This window comes from Simochromis diagramma, unplaced genomic scaffold (assembly GCF_900408965.1).
Source record: "Simochromis diagramma unplaced genomic scaffold, fSimDia1.1 OVJJ01000216.1, whole genome shotgun sequence".
Classification (NCBI taxonomy): domain Eukaryota; kingdom Metazoa; phylum Chordata; class Actinopteri; order Cichliformes; family Cichlidae; genus Simochromis; species Simochromis diagramma.
In genome coordinates, this window is record NW_024386883.1 from 2029671 (window position 1) to 2049478 (window position 19808).

The following is a 19808-nucleotide window of genomic DNA, read 5'->3' on the forward strand; positions in this document are numbered from 1 at the left end:
TACCTTTTGATTTCAAGGAGAGAGAGAACCTGCTGTCTGCATTGTATAACTATCACATATCTGGGTTAGAACAGCGAAGATTGTTTTTAGTTATCTGTTGCGTAACCGCGCAAAGATAGATTTCGTCAGTCTAACAATATAGTAACCCAGGAATGTAGAGCGCGATGGAGTCAAGCTATTTGTTGCCACCTTGTACATACTGTACAGTGATGAGAAGGAGGCGAGCTTGCTTGTTTGTGTGAGTAGTAGGGCTGCCTCAGATGGAGGCATTTTCCCTACGGTGTACCAGAAAGGCCTTTCATCTTAAATCACGCCCGACTTCAGCGCTGTTCACCTGCTACTACTTTTATACAGCTTGTCAAAGCAATCTGTAAATATCAGGCAGACACATCAGGAATTCCCACTTAGGGGCCCATACAAAAATCTTCCCCTTAAAAATGAAAGACAAGCTTACATCAGCAGGACAAAGTTTACCAAATCCTTTAAGACTCTTACGAATCACATCGTAGGCTCAAGGCTGGGTTAAATCCAGACAACAAGAGGAAAGATCACATTTTGCCTAAAAAGAAGAGCATGTTTAAAGCTAGGGAAACATGGTGGTTACAATTAAAGGCTCACCGTCTCCGCTGCCAGATGGAAACAATGGACACGGCTCTCTCGTGTATTTGTGTCCAGCGTTTTGCTGACCCGTTCCTCCACCCTGACCACCTGCCTGCGCTACAACAACAGTGCATGACTTCATCCATCCCTTCTATCATAATTACTACAACTCCAAGAGGGCTGCGTCTCTTAAACGTAAGCGCATGCTGATTCAGAGGCACTAACGCTCTGTCTTTTCTGAACCCTGTATCTCAAATAATTGTTCTCAGTGCTTAAAAAGCACACGATTCTCTAAATGCATTTTTTTCTTTTTCTACTTCTTAAACTAAAAGTTTAATGCCGCAGGACTCATTGGTATAGCTTTTTTGTCTTGTGTGGTTTTCTTTTTGTTGTACTGCCAGGCATTGAGGTGTGGTCATGTGTGTTATTTATGTAGGTGTGGCTCTTACTGCTGTTGTTTTTTCTGTGGTCTTTGTTTTCTTTTGTTTGCTTTAACAGAGTGAATAATGTAGTGTAGCCTAGGTGGGGGGGAAGAGAGAGCAAAGGACCATTATTGTTTAAAGACAAGTACACATTCGACCTACTCGAAAAATAGTTCAAATCCTATCAGAAACTATGTTTACAGAGGCGATAGTTGCACAATACACCGATGTGAGAGGAGGACTTCGTTTTGAGAGAGCAGGCGCCTCCTCTGCATCCTCTCAGGCCTAAGCTCGACCCACTGAAACATGACTCTGCTTTTCCTTTAGGGTGTCAGAGTCCGCCATGGCCACCAGGCGGCGACAAAGCAGCGCGGGTGAGTAATGGTGAGCCTGCCTCAAAGTTACCTTGCAGGGGAGCTGCTCCTCTTTCTTTGTGATAAGCTGTTGAACGCCCAACCTTTAAAACTCGAGAATAACAAATCTGTCCGGATGGACGACCACAGAACAGATTCGGAATCAGAATGTATTTATCATGACTTCAGATCACTGCTTATGACCAGTCCTCTCTCCGCCTCTGCGTGACGTTGCCAGCCGAGACAGTGGCGCAGACTGCACGCCGTGTTTACAATCAGATTTTCCGATTGTAAAGAGTAGGAGTGATATTGGGTCAGAATATGCTGAGACACTGTCTGCGAGGCTCAGCCCAAACCTGCACAGACAGCAGCTTCAACCCTTATCTGATGAGCAGAGTCACGACGCATTTCATGCTTTCATGTTTACCGAATGATCAGGGTTGAACGCGTGATTCGTAAATAAACGAGAATTTAAAGCATGAATTGTTTTCCTCTCAGCATTAGAATAAAAATCGAATAAACCAAGTTTTTGCACACTAGAGGGCGCTCAAAACACAGTAATACAGATCTGAGAGAGCGAGTGTGTGTTCACGGTTATTTCTTCCATTCTGGGTACGATTTTGGTTGATGGGTGATGGTATAAGCCCAAGGTTAGTTTCCTCATTTCTGTAATCTGATTACTTTCAATACTACACCCTTTCCCTCAAACGCACACAGTTTATGCTTTGTATTGTAAACCTTGTTGTATTGCATCCAGATGCTGGTTAAATCATAACCATATGCTTCATGCTCAGATTTCTAAGTGGGCACACACACACAAACACACGCATACATACACTTTACTACCCTCCATATTGTCACAATTTGAGCACACCCCGTCCCCCCACAAATGTGCTCATGGGGTCAGTACTAAACGTGAGTGGTCATGTTTTTGCAGTATAATCAATAGTTCTGACAGGCTGTCGTTCCAAAGCAGGCTAAAGGAGTGGGTGTAGGTTCAGGGAGGAGGGCCACAGGGGATCAGGAGGGGGTGCTTTAATCCTCAGACCTGCTGTGAGGGGATACGCATTCATGCAACTCCTCCAAAAAATAAAAAAAAAGACTGAAGAAGGCTTTACCTTTGCTTTTGAAAACAAAAATGTGCTCTCAGTGCAGAACCTTCCATGTGTGTCATTGTTTACTGGAATATTCTGTGTTTACTGCTCATTTGCTTTGTAGACATTTATGAAAACAGCTCATTCAGGCAATTGCTCGGCAAACTGTGATTTAAATGTAGAAGAAGAAGGATAAACATTCAGTTAGGGTAAACATCTATGGCCACAATACAAATATAAAGGCCAAACCTTACTGTAATTATGAAAAAGAGAGAAAACAGACAAAACTAGAAGCCCTTTTGAGGCGTGGTAAAAATAACCTTGTGCATGTTTTAAATTGCTGTTGTTTGGTAGTTTCTCTAAATCCTCAAAGTTCTACAAACTTTGTCTGATTGAATCAAACCTCAAAAATGCCCGGTGGTCGCTATGAAGCCTGTGTGTTCTTCGTTAGTGACAAGGTGACTGTGGGTGCATACACATTTCAGCTCAGGGTAAAGATTCATACCAGTGGGTTCAGAAGTGTGGAGGAGTTATGATGAGTTAAGACTTAAAGGTGAGACCTATAGGAGAGGTTAAGCGCAAGACTGAAGAGTAAAGCCATCAATCTGAGTTCACAAAGGGTAATCAATCTCACTGATCAGAAACAGCTTTCACATGAGATGTTTGCCATCTCCTATCATGGCCTTTTTTTGAACTTTTCCTCACTTCAGACACATACGCAGAATCCTTTTTGCCACATGAAGCCCCACGAGTTTTATTTCCCTCCGCTTAACATAGTGGTCCTTGACGCATGTGGCTTGAGTTTTAGAATATAGAGTGATTCACATGAAGACGATAAGAAGTGGGAAGGTCACACGACTTTCATTTCCTCACAGAAGGCAAGAGGCACATCTTAGCTGAGTGGAAAACAAAAGGGTGCCACGGGGGAGATGGATGGCTGCTGAAAGCTGACAGAGCAAGAACCAGCAAACACCTTTGGAGGAGCCATTCACTCACCCTGAAGGTGATAAAACCCATATTCGCATTCTTCATCACACTAACACCTCCATCAAATGTGGTCTCTTCTGTGAAGTGTGGTTGAGAAGTACATAGCTATATATCAGTATCGCTAAACTATATATAACCATTTATACTATAAAGTCTTTTTTTGGGGGGGGGGGGTTCCCAGTGGTGGACACAAGCTTCCATAGCTTTGAGCAGAAATGTTATAAAGAACTTAGATAATTAAAAGTTGTGCAAAAAGGAATAAAAACAGCTTATAAAAGTACCTGAAAAAAAAAACCTAGAACAACAAAAGGTAGAAAAAGCTAGCTAAACCTACAGCTAACTGTTACCTAATAGTCTAGGTAACATAAATGTTTATCCAGTGTTAGGTAAATATACAGTACTGGATAGATAGATGTTGATATATCCAATATAGCTAAAACTTATTTAAAAAATGAAAATCAAAGTGTTAAACTCTCAAAAAAAAAAAGAAAAGAAACAACCCTTACTTACAAAGATGCATCGGTTAGCTAAATGTATAGCTAGTAGCAAATATTAAAATATAAAACAGCTGGATATAAAGAAACACCTAGCCATTTTAAAATCTTAAAACAAATAAAGGGTTGTTTGAACTGCATCCTAACCCTATTTGACCGCTTGAATATTCGTTCTTTATAAGTAAACGATCCATCTGTAGGTTTAGCTAAGATATACTCACCAACCATGTTACTGGGTACACCTTGCTAGTACCAGATTGTACTCCCTCTTGAGTTCAGAACTGTCTTAATTTTTCATAAAGGTGCTGGAAATATTCCTCATGCACAAATATTTACCACACCACATCCCAACAGCTTACTATCCCAGACTGTGGTTGTGCCATATCACATGGTCCATAATAATACCGGTATAAATTCCTCTGTGGCATAAAAGTACTATATCGCGATATCATTGCTATAGCAACACCATGGGTTTACATTAATGCTTGGCAGTAAAACACAGGTGTCAGTCTCTGATGGCATTTTAGTACCTAAAGAGGGAGCGACTTCAACAACCTCCAACAAAGCACAGTCAGAACCCTGTTCTCGCTAAAGGTGGAAGCAACAAAGTCGTTTCACCGCTTGAGGCAAAAACACTGTCGAGTACAACCAGGTTGCAAAGGATGAGATACTAGCAGCTGGTGATGTGTGACCCAAAAGTAATCAAATGGCTCGACCAAGCATCACAAGCTGCGCTCCATACGACAGGAAGAGCAAACGGTGGATGGAAATTACTGATGGAGTTACATGGTGGAAAAGCAGGGCTGTATGCAGCTGGTTAAAAAAAAACTCAACCCAAGATAACACATTTCAGGTAGAAAATATATTTCTGCGTTATTATCTGTGACAGTATGGTGCAGCTCCTGACAAGTTACAAGCTTACGTTTTTCTAGTTATTGTTAAACTAAAGTGTTAAATTTCCAGGGAAAACGCTGCCTAGGCTACCTTTTTACTTAAGCGTGACTTGTACCATCGTATGCTGTGCTGGCTGCACCTTATTTCAATGGATTCACACTTCAAATTAGGCAGTCTGTCATCAGAGACAGTGGCTCATTGGAAAACAAGGATGGAAAAATGCCCTTTATTTACTTACACGTACAAATGCTGCTGCCTGAAAGGTGCAAGCATCCATAAAAAGTTCCTTCAGTATTTTTTCTATATTGTCACAAATATCATTATTACAAATGTTTTTTGAAATATCTTGATAAAATTTTGTGGGTACATCACCCACCCCTACTGTTGTTTGGGCCATTCGAGTACACCGAACTCACTGTCACGGTCAAGAAACCTCTTTGAGATGATTTCAGTTTTGTGATGTGGAGCATTATCCTGCTGGAAGCAGTCATCAGAGGATGGGTACCCTGTGGTCATGAAGGGGTGGACATGGCCACTCACAACACGCAGTTAGGCTGTGGCACTGAGGGACCCAAGGTGTGCCAAGAAACTACCCCTCCACACCATTAGACCACCAGTCTGAACTGCTGATACAAGGCAGCATGGATCCCATCGTCTGAATATGGCAGCAGAAATTAAAACATACATTTTTTAAATCTTCTTTTGTTCAATTTTGGTGAATCTGTGTGAGTTGTACCCTTAGTTGTCTGTTTATAACTAACAGTGTGGTTTCCTGCCGTGGTACCTCCTCTGCTTCGGGGTTCAGTGTGTTGCACATTCCAAATGTTCTTCTGCATACCTCGGCTGTAACGAGTCGTTCTTTGAGTTATTGCTGCCTTCCTTTCAGCTTGAAGCGGTCTGGTCATTTTCCTCAGACCTTTGGTATCAACAAGGTATTTTTGCCCAGAGAACTGTTGCTCACTGGATATTTTTGTCTTTTAGAGCCATTCTCTGTAAACCCTAGAAATGATTGTGGGGAATAATCTCAGTTATTAGTTCATCTTAGTTATTCAGTACATTTAAATACATTTAAATAAACCCAAATGATTTAACTGTGAAAGCAACAGCCTGACAGTAGCTAATATAACAATATTTGAATACTCCTCTACATCAGTACTGAGGAGACAGCAGGGGATTGTGGTCTAAAAGTTTACATTGATTAAGTGGATTAACTACAAGATTAAAAATACTAGACTAATTCCACATAAAACTGTACTGCAGCATGAAAAGTATAATTAAATTCCAACAACTTTTATTTGATCAGGTGGGTCAGCAAAGAACAAATTCTTATTTACGGCAATGGCCTGGCACAATCTCCTGCAAAGTCAACAGAAATGCTGTAGAGCAGCGAGGAGTGACAACTTTTCCAGTGATCAGATTTAATACGAAACAGAGTGGAAGCGCTCTGCCGAGCAATGTGCCTCCGAAATCACAATGCGTACACAGGTGAAAAATAATCTTAGCTGGCTGCTCGGTGGATTTGCTCAGAAATATTGGGCCATTTTGAGCAAACTGTCTGGGAGTCATCTCGGGGAGGAAATCTGGCAGCTGAAGCGGAGGGAGAGCGGCATAGGAGTGACAATCTCCAGCCTAAACTTCCATCTTCAGATAAGTGCTGTTGTGGAAAAATCAAACCAATGCTGCAGATCGAAAACGAAGACTAATGGAAAATGAAATTAGACAGCGGTTTCCAAAAACTGAAGGGTGGAATGATAAAGCAGCTCTAGGGCTTTCATGAGGGATACTTTGGGGGGGGGGGGGGGGGGGGGGGGGTTTGCTCAAAGCAAACTTATTTATCCGAGATTTCTGTGAGATAGGATAATCATTCAAATATGGGTATAACGTGTTTTTTTCAGAAGCTCAAATCCAGAACATTTCAGACTCAACTGTTTTAAATTTGACGTAGATTTTTAAAAAAATCAGTTTTCTGAGTCCTGCAGTGTTGTGGGAGTGCACTTAGCTGGACTAAACCGTTCCCAATACACATTTAATGTGTGTACTCTCAGATTTTCTGAGAGTTTTACTCCTCCAGACAGGGTGAAACCATTTCAAATCACCTCCCTTCCCCCTTTCCTTTAAATCCACATGTACCTGTCCCTCTGGGTAGCCCCCCACCCACTGCGACCATCAGCATGCACGCACACACACGTTCTCCACACTTGAATGCACGCAGGAATGCAAGGGGAATGACACAATCCACCAAATGCTAAAAACTTGCTCGGCCTGGTCTACTCAGTGCCCGACAGCAGCCCTAATGAATGGCCATTCAGATACACAGACAAAGCTGAGGCTGGATTTGTACTATGCAGCAGGGTCAGGGGTCACTCAAAGCACTGACAGAAGTAGAAACCACATGAATGCCTATCTCTCTCTTTCAAGCACTGAATCACTCCCAACACTGGGATTCATGCAAACCAAAATGCACCGTGGGGCTGAAAATAAACCATAACAACAGTCAACAGTTACTCATCTTTTTCTTAAAAAAAAAAAAAAAAAAATCTGTACTTGCGCAGGTCTATACTTTGTGGTCCACACCAGAACAATAGGACAAGAGGAATGAGTCAGTAACACAGAGATAATCAAAGCACATTAATCAATGAGCCTAAATGCTTTTGGAAGCCCTGGCAGCTTAGCTTGTTTATTGTAGCTTTGGAGATGGGAGAAGAAGAAGAAGGGGGAGAAAAGTGTGTGTGAGAGTTTAAGCTTATGCTGTGCCATAAGCTGTTCTCAGCCCAAGGCACAGGAGAAGAAAAGAACATCTCTTCATGATTAAAAGGGCTGAGGACCAGGAAAGGAAACATAGAAGAGGACAAGCTTTGAGCCCTCAGGGGTAAAGGCTCTCTGGAGGAACAGAAAGCAAGAGGAAAAGCTGCGAGAAAGCAAAGCTGGGGACTCATTTGAGTCCTTGCGTTCTCTTGTTTCCATCTCATTATTAAAAACGGGCCAACTGGATAGATGAGGAGAGCTGACACAAAGGAGACAAAGAAAAATCCTATTAGACATTTTACTTACATGATCTTAGGCAACACATTATTTAACCAAAGATTAAAACGAGACAACCAAGAAACATTTATTTAGTTCACATTGAGTAGCACTGGAATAAAAAGGCTCAAAGACATCCAGAAGCATCAGTGCGCCTTTTGACAAAAGTGTAGCTGCTTTGTTGCGTGCTCATTTTTTCTTTGAATCTGGGACGGGAGCGAACAGGGTCACTGGGACAGCCTGCCTTACGACCGGAGACAGGTAAACCATGTGGGTTATCACTTCAGGTCAGATATGGACCTCCTACGACATCCTTTTATTTAAACCGTTTCCATGCTTCGCTTGCAGTGAAAAATGAGCGTGGCTATCTACAAAGCCCTTCTGACATGTTAAACAGCTGAGAAATGATGGTAAATATTCATATTTACCTATATACACGGTGGATAAACATTATCATTTATTCAGAGTTGCCATTATTGAGATCTTCAGTATGAAGCCTACAAAGGAACGTGTTGGTCTGCTGTTTGTCACTGGGTAAGTGTAAGGTCATAACCAGCATCACATTTCAGGTTTGCGTTGCATCATATTTCAAATGACTGTTATGCACTCTGGGACTTTAAAAACTCTCTCAACCCTAAAAAGTTTAGAAGAAGCGATTCAGTGCACCTGAGCCATTTCTGTATGTTTTAGTAGCCCAGGTGTATCCTGAAGCACTGCTATCTGGGGTAAAATACACATAAATGTCAAAAATTCTGGTCTCATCCTTCAACATTTGCAACATCTTTGAGCAATATTTCAACATTTTGAACTCCAGTCAGTTAAATGTTTATTTCACAAGATACTGATGACTTCAAGCTGTTTCTGCGGAGCTGTGGGGGAAAGTAGAAAGCAATTTGCAGATCTTACTGCTAGCTGTGCATCCAGTTTCCACATTCTGGGTCTTTTTTTTAACCCTTTATTTTACCAAGACAGTGAAGAGACAGATTTTTAAAAAGACCAGGGGGAAGACATTAAGTAAATAGCCTCAGTGCAGGCCTAAACCCTGACCTCCGCATCAGCCTTTCAGCATATGGGTTACCCACTCAATCCAGTGAGCTGACCACTGCCTATTAGCATCCTTTCCCACGTTCAATTTTATTTTGTAGCACTGGAGAAAAGGAAAAAAACATTTTAACCCAGAATTTTCAGCAGACACCACAATATCATCTAAATAAGTAAAAATAGTCTTTTCATGCTTTTTAATGCCAGAATATTGTCAGTAAAGACACGCCTTTGAAGCAAAACGCAGACGTTTATGGTTACAAGCCGCGTAATGGACAGACCGGACTGCATGAAATCATTCTGCATTACACTCCAAATGATATCAGCCAACGTTTCCGGGTTTAGCCTGATAAGGAATCTTTACCCATAGTTTTCAGTGCTGTAGATACTATGTCAGCGACATCAGTGCGTTAGCTAAAGTAGCATGGAAGTAACTTAAACTGCTTGTAAACAGATATTCTACAAATATTTAGTGAACGGAGTATTTGATGGTATATGAGTGATGTGACATTTATTTTACACCCACTGAAGACAAACTGAGCAAAGCCTTTGGACTACTTGTTAATGTTGCTACATTGTGGTGGCAGAGGATATCTTACAGGGGAGGCACCCATGTATCCATAGAGTCCAGGCTTTGTTCCATCATATGTCCTTGCCTCCAGCTGTAGGTAGTGCACAACAATCAGTCAGCAAATCCTGGCAGGTCCTGGATAAGATTGAAAAGTGCAAACTTGTATGTGTCAAGAGATTTGTTTGCCTTCATATGGACAAAGTATGCAAAGATACGCTCCTGGAGCACAGGCACTTTCTGCTGGAAGTTCAACTCTTCTGCGTTTGCAAACAGTAAGTATTGTGAGCAGGTCATGAGTAACAATAATATTGCACAATGAAAGCAACAGATACAGCGAGCTGCTAACTGTATATTTGTATGTGAGGCAGTTTTCTGAGAAACGCAAAAACACTGCGTTGAGCTGACTGGCTCAGTTGGTAGCAGTGCTTTGTTTCCTCTTCCAAAATTTTAGGGAATCATTTTAGTGCAAGTGCAGAAATGTTTTACTGACATTACATCCGGCAAAGTGAGAGGTGCTGCCCTGCTAATAAGACAACAGCTCTGAGAATCACTAGTTTTGCAGAGCGAAACTGCCGGTGAAACCAACCAAAGTGGCTACAAGCTAGAGTGTTAATTTAAGGTCATGTATTGTGTTTCGTGCTTTTTGTTAGGAACCTCTTTTTGCATTGCTTCAGAGCAAAAGCAGACACATTTTACTCAGTTACCCTTTAAGGTGCATTCAAATGAGACAGAACTGAATCACTCGTGAAAGGCTTCTGCTTTATAAAAATGGCATTTTAGTTCACAAAGACAAATGAATGGCACTGGAAAATGGAGAATACAGAATAAGATAATTAAAAATGTATCCGTTATAATCAAGAAAAAACAAGTTTGAGGCCAGACTGCGTCCTTGGCTATTATCTATAAAGAAAACCAATTCTACAGTTTTCCGTGGTCTCTCAGTCCACTTGGTCTTTGTTCAGCTCGACTATAATAAAACTGAGCTGCCAGCAGAAAGACCAGCGTTAGAAATAACCAACCACACTCCACGAGAAACACGTGGAGTTACTGAAGATTACGATTCACTCTGAAATGACAAAAGTGCTGATATGTCTCTGTGCCTTTCTTCTCACATGTTGCTGAGCTGGCAAAGTGAGAGCCAGACTTGAGGAAGATCAGGAGTCTGATTAGAGCAAGTACAGCGCTCTCCAAAGTCTGCATTACACATCACACCTGAGTAAAGAGGAGGTAATACTGAAATCAAATGGGGGAGAAAGAACAACAAAATGTAAAATCTCACATTAAAATGTTCACGTTTTGATGTGAAAGGTGTCTCTGAAGTAACGTAGTCGGCATCGAGAGCGGTTCCCATTCGTAATTACAACAATACGAAAACTAAAAATCTTGGCATTTCTTCTCGTCTTTTTTGTCTCCTTTGGTGAAAGATCAAAGTGACATTTTGGGACAACAAACCAGTTTGGGTTTTTTTGTTTTGTTTTTTTGTAATGACATGACAATACAGAACTGTGTAAACTCTGGTCCGCTGTTCCTCTTTGCTCACCACATGTACTGAGTCCAAATCTTGGGTGGATGTAAAAGCACAAACTGCAAAAAACAAACAAAAGAACAAAAAAATAAAGAAGCAGTCAGTCCGCACAGCTTCATCACCTGGTCCCTCTGTGTGGCAGAGACCTGCCAATCTCTGCACAACAGTTCACACCATAGTTTTTTCTCCCTATTTTTTCTGGTCACGAATAAAGTCGCCAATCCCTTTTACGAGTCCGTGTTCAAAGTGGCTCACAGAAAGAGGATCCAGAGTGCTCTCAGTACTTGGCAGCACCTGTGTGCTGGTGTCATGTCCAGAATAAGAGGCAGGTCAGCTAGAAGGTCACAGTTGCAGTGCTCTTGTTTTGAAAGGTCATTGTCTGGATGCTGGAAAGGATTTTCCTCTGATGCCCAGCCAAAGTCACACCCATGTGCAGCAGATCCCTACAGAATTAAAAAAAAAAAAAAACTAATTAGAGACAAATTTTCCTAAACAAATTTTTACTTGGATAAAATAAGTGAGCAGAAAAAAAAATGGGAATATGAACTAACTGTGTGGTGATTGGGGCCAGCTGGTCCACTGAGTTGAAGCCAGCCTGAAGGAAACTGTCTTCGTAACGCTCCATCTTGATGGCCCTAAGCCAATCCCCCACCGAAGCACACGGCGGGAGAGCTAAAGGTGCGCGCTGGTCCAGCAGGGGGTAGGACGGCCTAGGGGACAGGATCCAGAAACAAAGGAATAACTTACATTCACCGTCACCAAAACCTCAATGAGAAGCTTATACATGTCCTGCAGCAACATTCCAGGTGACAAGTCGAACTGAGTGACTGACAGGGACAAACAATGGGATTTGTCAGGGGTGGAGTGTCCTCAGCTGTATATAACTAGCCGACAGGCAGAATGTTGAGACAGGGAAATGGGAACAGCAAGTGGCTGACAGGTCACAGCAGGACACCGAGGTGGTGCACAAGATTGGGCAGCAGGAGGCTAATGCCTGCCCTGTCACTGTCAGGGCTTTAAATGGACACTAAGAATAAGACATTGTGAAGACATGCTTGATTTTTGCTGTGTGACATTTTTCGCGGACTACATATAAACAGGAAATTCCTGAACAATTAATGCAATACTTTTGTTAAACATCTTGAATTAAAAGCTTCACTTTAATCGCATTTTGTTTGTTTAGGTTTAAAATCCACCGTGGTGGTCCAAAACCTCACTGATCCAACTGTAAAAACACATCAGCACTCTCACCCTGCTCCTTCTTGAGCCACTATTTTCAGCGACGCAGGATTGCGGATGAGTTTGTCCAAAGCGCTAACGAGCTCCGCAAAGCGAGGGCGCGCCGACCGGTCCTTCTGCCAGCAGTCCAACATCAGTTGGTGCAGGTGGGTGGGGCAGTCAGGCGGCGGGGGCAGGCGGTAGTCCTGCTCTATGGCATTGATCACCTGACGGAAACATGCATTAAACATGAGTTTAATGGTCACAGTCAAGATTTAAACACTTCACTGATCACCTAGTTCCAAGTGTTTTGAAATGACTGGAAAAACTCGGCTAACAAAACCTGAAAAGTCCTTCCAAAAATCTAAGAAACAGCCCAGCAAGGCTTTTCTTGCTTCAACTTACATCCTGGTTGCTCATGTCCCAGTACGGTCTTTCTCCAAAAGACATGACCTCCCACATGACGATGCCGTAGCTCCACACATCTGAGGCTGAAGTAAACTTTCTGAAGGCTATTGCCTCCGGTGCTGTCCAGCGGATTGGGATCTTACCTCCCTACACAGAAAGGTAAACAGTAAGTGATGCAGAAACTTCACGTAAACATGGTCCAGCAGGGAGCTGGGGAGGAAACTGAAGGTAGGTAAAATCGTAAGTTAAAGTTAAAAATGTTTTATGATCAACACAATATTTCAAGAGATGAAAAGCATGTGGATAAATAAAACTGTCTGCTATTTATTTATGCATTTATTTAAATCTTAAAAATCTAACTGATAACCAATTGTAGTGCAGAAGTCACACTGATAATCACTATTGCTGATAATCAGTGTCCTGATGTCTGTGCTAGAGATTAAAATTAACATATTGGGATCATTTCTATGGTTTCCATCCTACTAGACTACTTTGTATGAAATGAATGACAGGCTTTTCTCCTTAAGCATTAACTGAGGGTGGCTGTTGTCTCACCAGAGAGCTGGTGTAGGTCGGGTCAGAGGAGTTCTCCTGAAGGAAGCGTGACAAGCCAAAGTCAGACACCTTGCACACCAGGTTGCTGTTGATCAGGATGTTGCGGGCAGCCAGGTCTCGGTGGACGTAGCTCATCTCTGCCAGGTACTTCATGCCAGAAGCAATGCCACGCAGCATACCAACCAGCTGGATGGGTGTGAACTGGCTGTCGTTCAGCTACGGAGAGGACAGAACCAGTTCAGTCTGAGAATGAGCGGCACTACGGTGTGTTTCAGTGTTTTGAGAGAAGCGTGCTTTGGCGTTGGTTTGTCCGACTCATACTGACCCGTAGAAAAGAGTCCAGAGCGCCGTTCTCCATATACTCTGTCAGGATCATGACTGGACAGCTGGCTGTAATGATTCCCTCCAGATGGATAATGTTGGGGTGCTGGAACTGTCCCATGATGGACGCCTCAGACAGGAAGTCTCGTCTCTGCTTGTCGGTGTAGCCACCTTTTAGAGTTTTAATTGCAACGTAGTTTTCCTTTTTTCCTGGTATCTTCAGCCGTCCTCGACACACCTCCCCAAACTCGCCTGCAGCACACAGACACGTAAACACACTATTATGGCTGTTTTTTCCTCCCCAGCATGAGTTTACCTCATTATGAAGACAACTGTTACATTTAACAAACGCAACGCTTGCTCGCAGCTAGCAGTGCCCTTTGGTTTGAATGAGGGCCACCAATATTGGGAACATATTTATCAGTTAATTGTGTTTTTTCTGCAGCCAAATTGAATTTTGAGTGATAAAGAAGAATCCGGGCAATGGTTTTAAATGTCACTGAATCTATTTAATTTAGTAATTAGGTATTTTTTAATAAGGTTATTTTGAGAGAGAACAATATGCTAAAAATAAAAACAACACATCACAACAAAACGCAACCTGTGCAGTCCTCAGAAAGAGTGGACCAGGGCAAAGTTTACAGATTTATTAATCACAGGAAAAGCATACGGATGGGCTTACCAGCACCAATGACCTCCTCAATCTTGACAAAGGAAACATCGATTTCCTTGGCAAATTCTCTCACTGCCTCATTAGGGTCTTCGTAGGTGAAAGGGTCGATATAAACCTTGACCCCTTTGAGAGGGGAGACAAACAGAAGCGTGGGAGCAGGAATGTTACAGAACCATGAGCGACAGAGAGACCGGTCACATTAAAAATGATTTCCCCGACGTGAATGAATTGTAAATCAGAGCTGTGGTTCAGCGTGCATGTCCTTGATGTGTTACCTTGGCCAATGAGGTACTGGCTGTTTTTGTCACTCAGCTCCGGATCCTTTATTCGGCTGTGCCGGCTGCAGGTACAAAGAGATCAGTATAAATGAAACAAGATTAGGATTGCAGCGCAGTTATCTGAGGAATTGATGTTTTATTTCACTTTTTTTTGGACAAGTGTTCCTAATGCTTTATCAACCCAATGTAATGCACATCAACCAACTGTTCAGATGCAATAAGAACAGCACAACACATAACAGAGCTATCACGGGTCAGAGGTCACTTCAGCCACATGCACTCTTAAAAATACATCATAACTGTTATGGTTTGAGAAGCCAACACCGCCTTATTGTGGACAGTTTTGTCCGTGCTGTAAACACGCAATACACAGTGACTTGTGGTGGTGCTGAATACCTGAGACAACCCATATGGTTCTGCTCTTTGACGCAAGCGACTCCATTATAATTCTGCTGGTGCAAACTCATCCCTACAGTACAGTAACAACCCTGTAGCTACTGGATCGCTGCCTTCCTCCATTTCTCTCTCCCACCTCAGAAGCCTAAAATAGCAATAATGCACCACCCTCAGTTAGTGGCAGATCTGGGCCTCACTCACTGGTTTGTGTGTGTGTGTGTGTGTGTGTGTCACAAGGTCACAGCTATTGTTCTGTCCTGTGGAAACAGGGTTGGGACGCCTGCATCCTGTCTTTCCCTGCCCTCTACCTCTATCGTCATCCTTCTCACACACAAATGCACGCACCTTCTCCCTCTCTTTTTCCCCGTGATGCCATCCGACATTATTTACTCAAACAATGAAGCCTAAGGAAAATGTTCTAATGAGCAGGATAGCTTTTAGCTGTGTAAGCAAAAGAAATCATGAGCCTTGCTTTGTGTCTGAACTGCTTCACAGAGGGGGAAGAAAAAAAAAAGAAAAGGTGTGGGTAACAGAGTGCAAAACCACCGTTGATAAGATATGATTTGTATAAACAAAAGAACAAAGCAGTGCAAAACTGTAAAATTGGGGTCACGTTTGTTATTGGTTTTTGATTTCTATCCTTTTCGCTCCATTTCCTGTTATTCCGCGAGCTTCTTTCACTTGCAAATCTATCTTGTTTTCCTGTGCCTATTTCCCTTTCTCCCGTTCTCACCGTATGCAGTAGGCGGCCACAAAGACGAAAGTGACAAGCAGCAGCATCCCGACAGCGATAAAGATGCCAGGTACCAAGAACTCGGAGCCAGAGTCACGTCCTGGGAGAGACGGCAAACAAAAGAGAGAGATGAGAAAATAGCAGACAGAAAATGAGAGAGTTAGAGCAACACAATGACAGAAGCCATGACAGGAGGTTTACATAGGTAGTAAAGAAAGGTGGGGGTGGGGGGCAGGAATTTAGGTTATTAAAGAGAGTCAACAAAGATGCAGATGATAAATTCATAAAAGAAACTGTGCAGGGATTGATTATGCAGGGATAAATGTCTGTCACACCCCCACTGGAAATGATTTTTTTAAATAAGAAAAAAAAAAAAAAAAAAAAAAAAAAAAAAAAAAAGAGTAATGTGTGTGTGGCTCCTCTTCAAGAGAAAACAAGACCTCTTCTTACCATCGGGCAGCGTGCGGAAAATGGTTGGTGGACTGAAACTGCCGTAGCCGGCCTGGGTACGTGCCCGGACCTGCACTTCATACTGACTAGCCCGGCGGAGGTCTGTCAGTACAGCCTGGTTTCTGTTACTCTGTATGGAGTGGCACTGATCTTCGCTACGCTGCTCCTTCTAAAAGCAAAAAAAGAATGAGTCCAAGGTAATAGTGAAAGAAGAACAGATGATGATGTCAAGCTAGTTAATTAGTCAAACTGTCCTGAACTGAACACTAACTTCAATTACATCAGATAATAATAAAAAAAAAACATTACAAATATGTTACTAATATCTTAATTGTTAAACAATTGTTAAAGTGTACACTGCACAATTTAGAGAGCTTCTTCACAGATCCACATGGTCTAAGCTGCGTGCCGCGACCCTTTAACTACATCTGCACTGAGAGTGCTTTCTTCTCATGAGCCTTAAAAAAAGAAAGAAAAAAAAGATCATCTATCTGAACGGACAGTTCGGGGATGTCGTCAGGGAGCTCTTACCTTCTCACAGTAGCGCAGCTCATACTGCAGGATGGTGTAGTGTGGCTGAGTCGGGGCCGACCAGTGCAGAGTCAGACTGCTCTCTGTGGAGTCGCTCTTCCGAATCACAGACACCAGTGGCGGCACTGCACAGATGGCAGCAGAATTATAAATACAGTGAAATTCGGACTATTTATACCTTTCCACCCATCCTCCTGTAGCTCTTACCGTCATGGCTTGTAGTGATGTTGACACTTTCGCTGGCAGGCTCCTTCTCGCTGAGCTGAGACACCCCGTTAAGTGCCTGAATAGTGAACGTATACGTTGTGTGTGGCAGCAGGCCCCACACCTCTACCCTGTGACCCAGCAGGCCGTCTTTCGCAGGCCGGTAACTGACGCCGTCTCCGCAGGGGAGACACGCTTCCTTTGGTGACCTGCACAGAGAGCACCTGACGGCGTAGCTCAGGTCGTTTCTGCCGCCGCTGTCCAGCGGCTCATTCCAATCCAGAGTGACTGTGGTGAAGTTGACCTTACGGATTATGCCGCGAGGGGCCGAGGGAGTTCCTACAGTGAGAGAAATAGTTAAAATAGCACGCTTTTTCCATATTTAAAAGATACTGCAAACTGGCAGTCATGCAAGTTCCTGTATGCGAACCAATCTGCCTAAAAAAAGAGCTGAATGAGAAAATTGATGAAACTTTCATGTATGTGCTTACCTATAATGTTTTTACTTATAGGTAATATACACTAAAACAAAATAGAACAAATGATGTTGTTAAATTTGATTAAGAGTAAATCTCTTGCTGCAGGCAGCATTCACTTAGCTTGACTTAACCATAAAAGCAGGATTCATGGTTGGTCAGACCTGCATGTTGCATGTTCGGGATTTCATAACCCACCGAACATGACTCTCTTTCAGAACTGGAGCATCATGTATACATGACAGAATTACACATTAATCCGATCAAACTCAAATATCGCAAAAATGTCAAACTATTCCGTTCAATCTGGCCTTTTCCTGATCCCAAAGGCAGCATTTTCCAAACCTCTTAAGACCGTTTAAGCAATATCAATATAGCAGCATCACCTGTTATGATTTTTTTGTTTTTGCTATGATAAAGTACCTTCAGGGAGCACCAGTAGCTGTTCTTCACATATTATCAAGTTATATGGGAAAAAATATTGAATCGTACTTCATCGTACTTCAACCCTGTGGAAAGTTGCCTCGGTGAAATTACAATATATGAAAGTTCTGTGTTGATCTCCGCTGTGCCATTTTGCCACTGTTTTACTTTTCCATGACCCACACATATTGTTTCTTTATGATTTCTGATATAAGCTGAAGCCATTTTACTCAGCCCGCACATGTAGTCACGAAGCAGAACAATGCTCTTGCAGTGGCTTTGCGTCACAGTGGGAGCATATGTGCTGCTGGATTTAACTGGTGCAATTACGTTTGTCTAAAACTGGATGATAATGATCACCGCCTGAAAATTGTAAGAAGATAGCTATTGCCTCAAGCCAAGCATAACTAAACAGCAAGACCACTCAGGCACTGTGAATGAGTTTCTGTTCCTGCCAAGGAGAGAGAGCTTTGTCACTGAGCCTGCAGCTAACTTAAGTGCTAATGGTGTTCTCATTGGAAACCCGAGTGGAGTAACATCGCGCTCAATCTGGGCGAGCATGAATTCTGAATTCAGCATTTGGCAACAGGGGATTTTTGGAGGTGACGCATTTTTAAGTCCTGGCAATCACAATGCGCTTAATTAAAAACCACCACGCCTGTCGCAAAAATGTAAAAACGTATACCTATTTTCAGGAGGGAAAAGGTCTGGCGTGAATTTCAGGTGGCTCGGCTGGTTTAAAATTTTGCATACAAATTGAAAATAACGTTACGTGCCGAACTGCTCAGGCAATTTGATACAACAACAGAATACATAATAGAAATTAGCTTCTTAAAGAGATCCATTATTAAGATAAGTCTTTGTAATTAAAGTTATCAGTAAAAAATAAAATTGGTGGATGTGAATTCCAGTTGGTATTTATATCACACCTGCAGCCACAGTCAACAGCCTGATGCGGAGTGTCACATTGTTTCACATCAGCTTTGTGGCCCTTCCGAGAGAGCGCACCTAATTAAAGACCCCCCTTCCCATTCACACACACCCAAAATGAGCCTGAATTGAAATTCCTCAATCCGCATGGATGTGTCACTTGAGACCATCAATGCCTACTTCACTTTGGACAGAAAGCCCTACCCTCCCACCCTCACCAACAACCTGTCACAAAGGACATGCATCTCAATGCCCAGCCATGAGACAAAAGCCACAAAGCAGCTCAGCGGACCCTGGCTAAATGACACCGGAGGGAAAAAAAGAAGTAGCATCAGAGGTGTCAGAGGAAGACAAAAAAAAGAGAGGAGGAGACAGTAAAGAGTGTTGCTTAGCACCTCCATATTTGCATGTGGATTAAGCACTGTTTTACTTACTAGTGCACGGTGTGTCAGGAGTATCTGATTCGGCACGTAGGTACCCAGGGCGACATTCACACATTGACGCCCCCCTGTTGGTGGCTTGGCTGAATCCTGGGCAGCCTCTGCACTGTCCCTCTATGCCTGACTTAAACTGGCCCACAGGACACGCTGAAGAGGACAAGATGTGAGAACAAATAAAGGCACATTAGCATTAAATACAACAGTACATTGCATAACGCCTTCACTGTGTCCTGTATAGGCCTGGGTCAAACTCAATTTGCAAATAAATCCTTTATTTCGGAGTGCTTAGGTGCCAGATGGTTGCAGATTGACAGACAGAAGCATGTAATGAGGGCTATAAACTGAGACAATCACAGTAATGAGACTGACACTAATAGTCAATTTAGTGGAGGAAAAAAAAACTGCCTGTGACTGACATGCTGCTTATCATTGAATTTACCTGGCCATATCTGGATAATGAGACCAGACATGTGGCGGTCCTTATGAAAAAACTGTCATTGCTTATTGATTCAAACATTGTTCCAGGTCTCCTTTTGTAAAGTCCAAACCAGCACCGCGGTAAGATGTAAGGACACCGTGAACGGAGTCTGAACTCATGCTGAAAGGATTGGCTGAACAATCAATTAGTCGAGCGATGGAAAAACAATTAAGCACAATTTTGACCAAATCTACAACACCGCTCCTGTTTTTCTTCGCTTCATATCGCAGTAAACATCACCACGTCTGACGTTTCAGACTAAACAATCAATCGATCAAAGAAAATAAATACA

At 42.6% G+C, this 19808-nt stretch overlaps 1 protein-coding gene across 1 annotated transcript in view; it reads right to left on the reverse strand.

Annotated features, from left to right (window-relative positions):
* Positions 1–9324: 9324 nt before the first annotated feature.
* The window catches only part of ephb4a (eph receptor B4a), a 40758-nt gene continuing 30274 nt past the window's right edge, over positions 9325–19808 (reverse strand). The window contains exons 5-17 of the mRNA XM_040032936.1: positions 19033–19185; positions 16773–17108; positions 16566–16690; positions 16035–16203; positions 15585–15684; positions 14453–14517; positions 14187–14300; positions 13509–13756; positions 13184–13399; positions 12626–12775; positions 12254–12447; positions 11554–11712; positions 9325–11445 (exon numbers count right to left, since the gene is read on the reverse strand). Of these exons, the coding sequence (XP_039888870.1) occupies positions 11337–11445; positions 11554–11712; positions 12254–12447; positions 12626–12775; positions 13184–13399; positions 13509–13756; positions 14187–14300; positions 14453–14517; positions 15585–15684; positions 16035–16203; positions 16566–16690; positions 16773–17108; positions 19033–19185 (2138 nt within the window). The 3' untranslated portion in view covers positions 9325–11336. The remainder of the gene's footprint in view (positions 11446–11553; positions 11713–12253; positions 12448–12625; positions 12776–13183; positions 13400–13508; positions 13757–14186; positions 14301–14452; positions 14518–15584; positions 15685–16034; positions 16204–16565; positions 16691–16772; positions 17109–19032; positions 19186–19808) is intronic.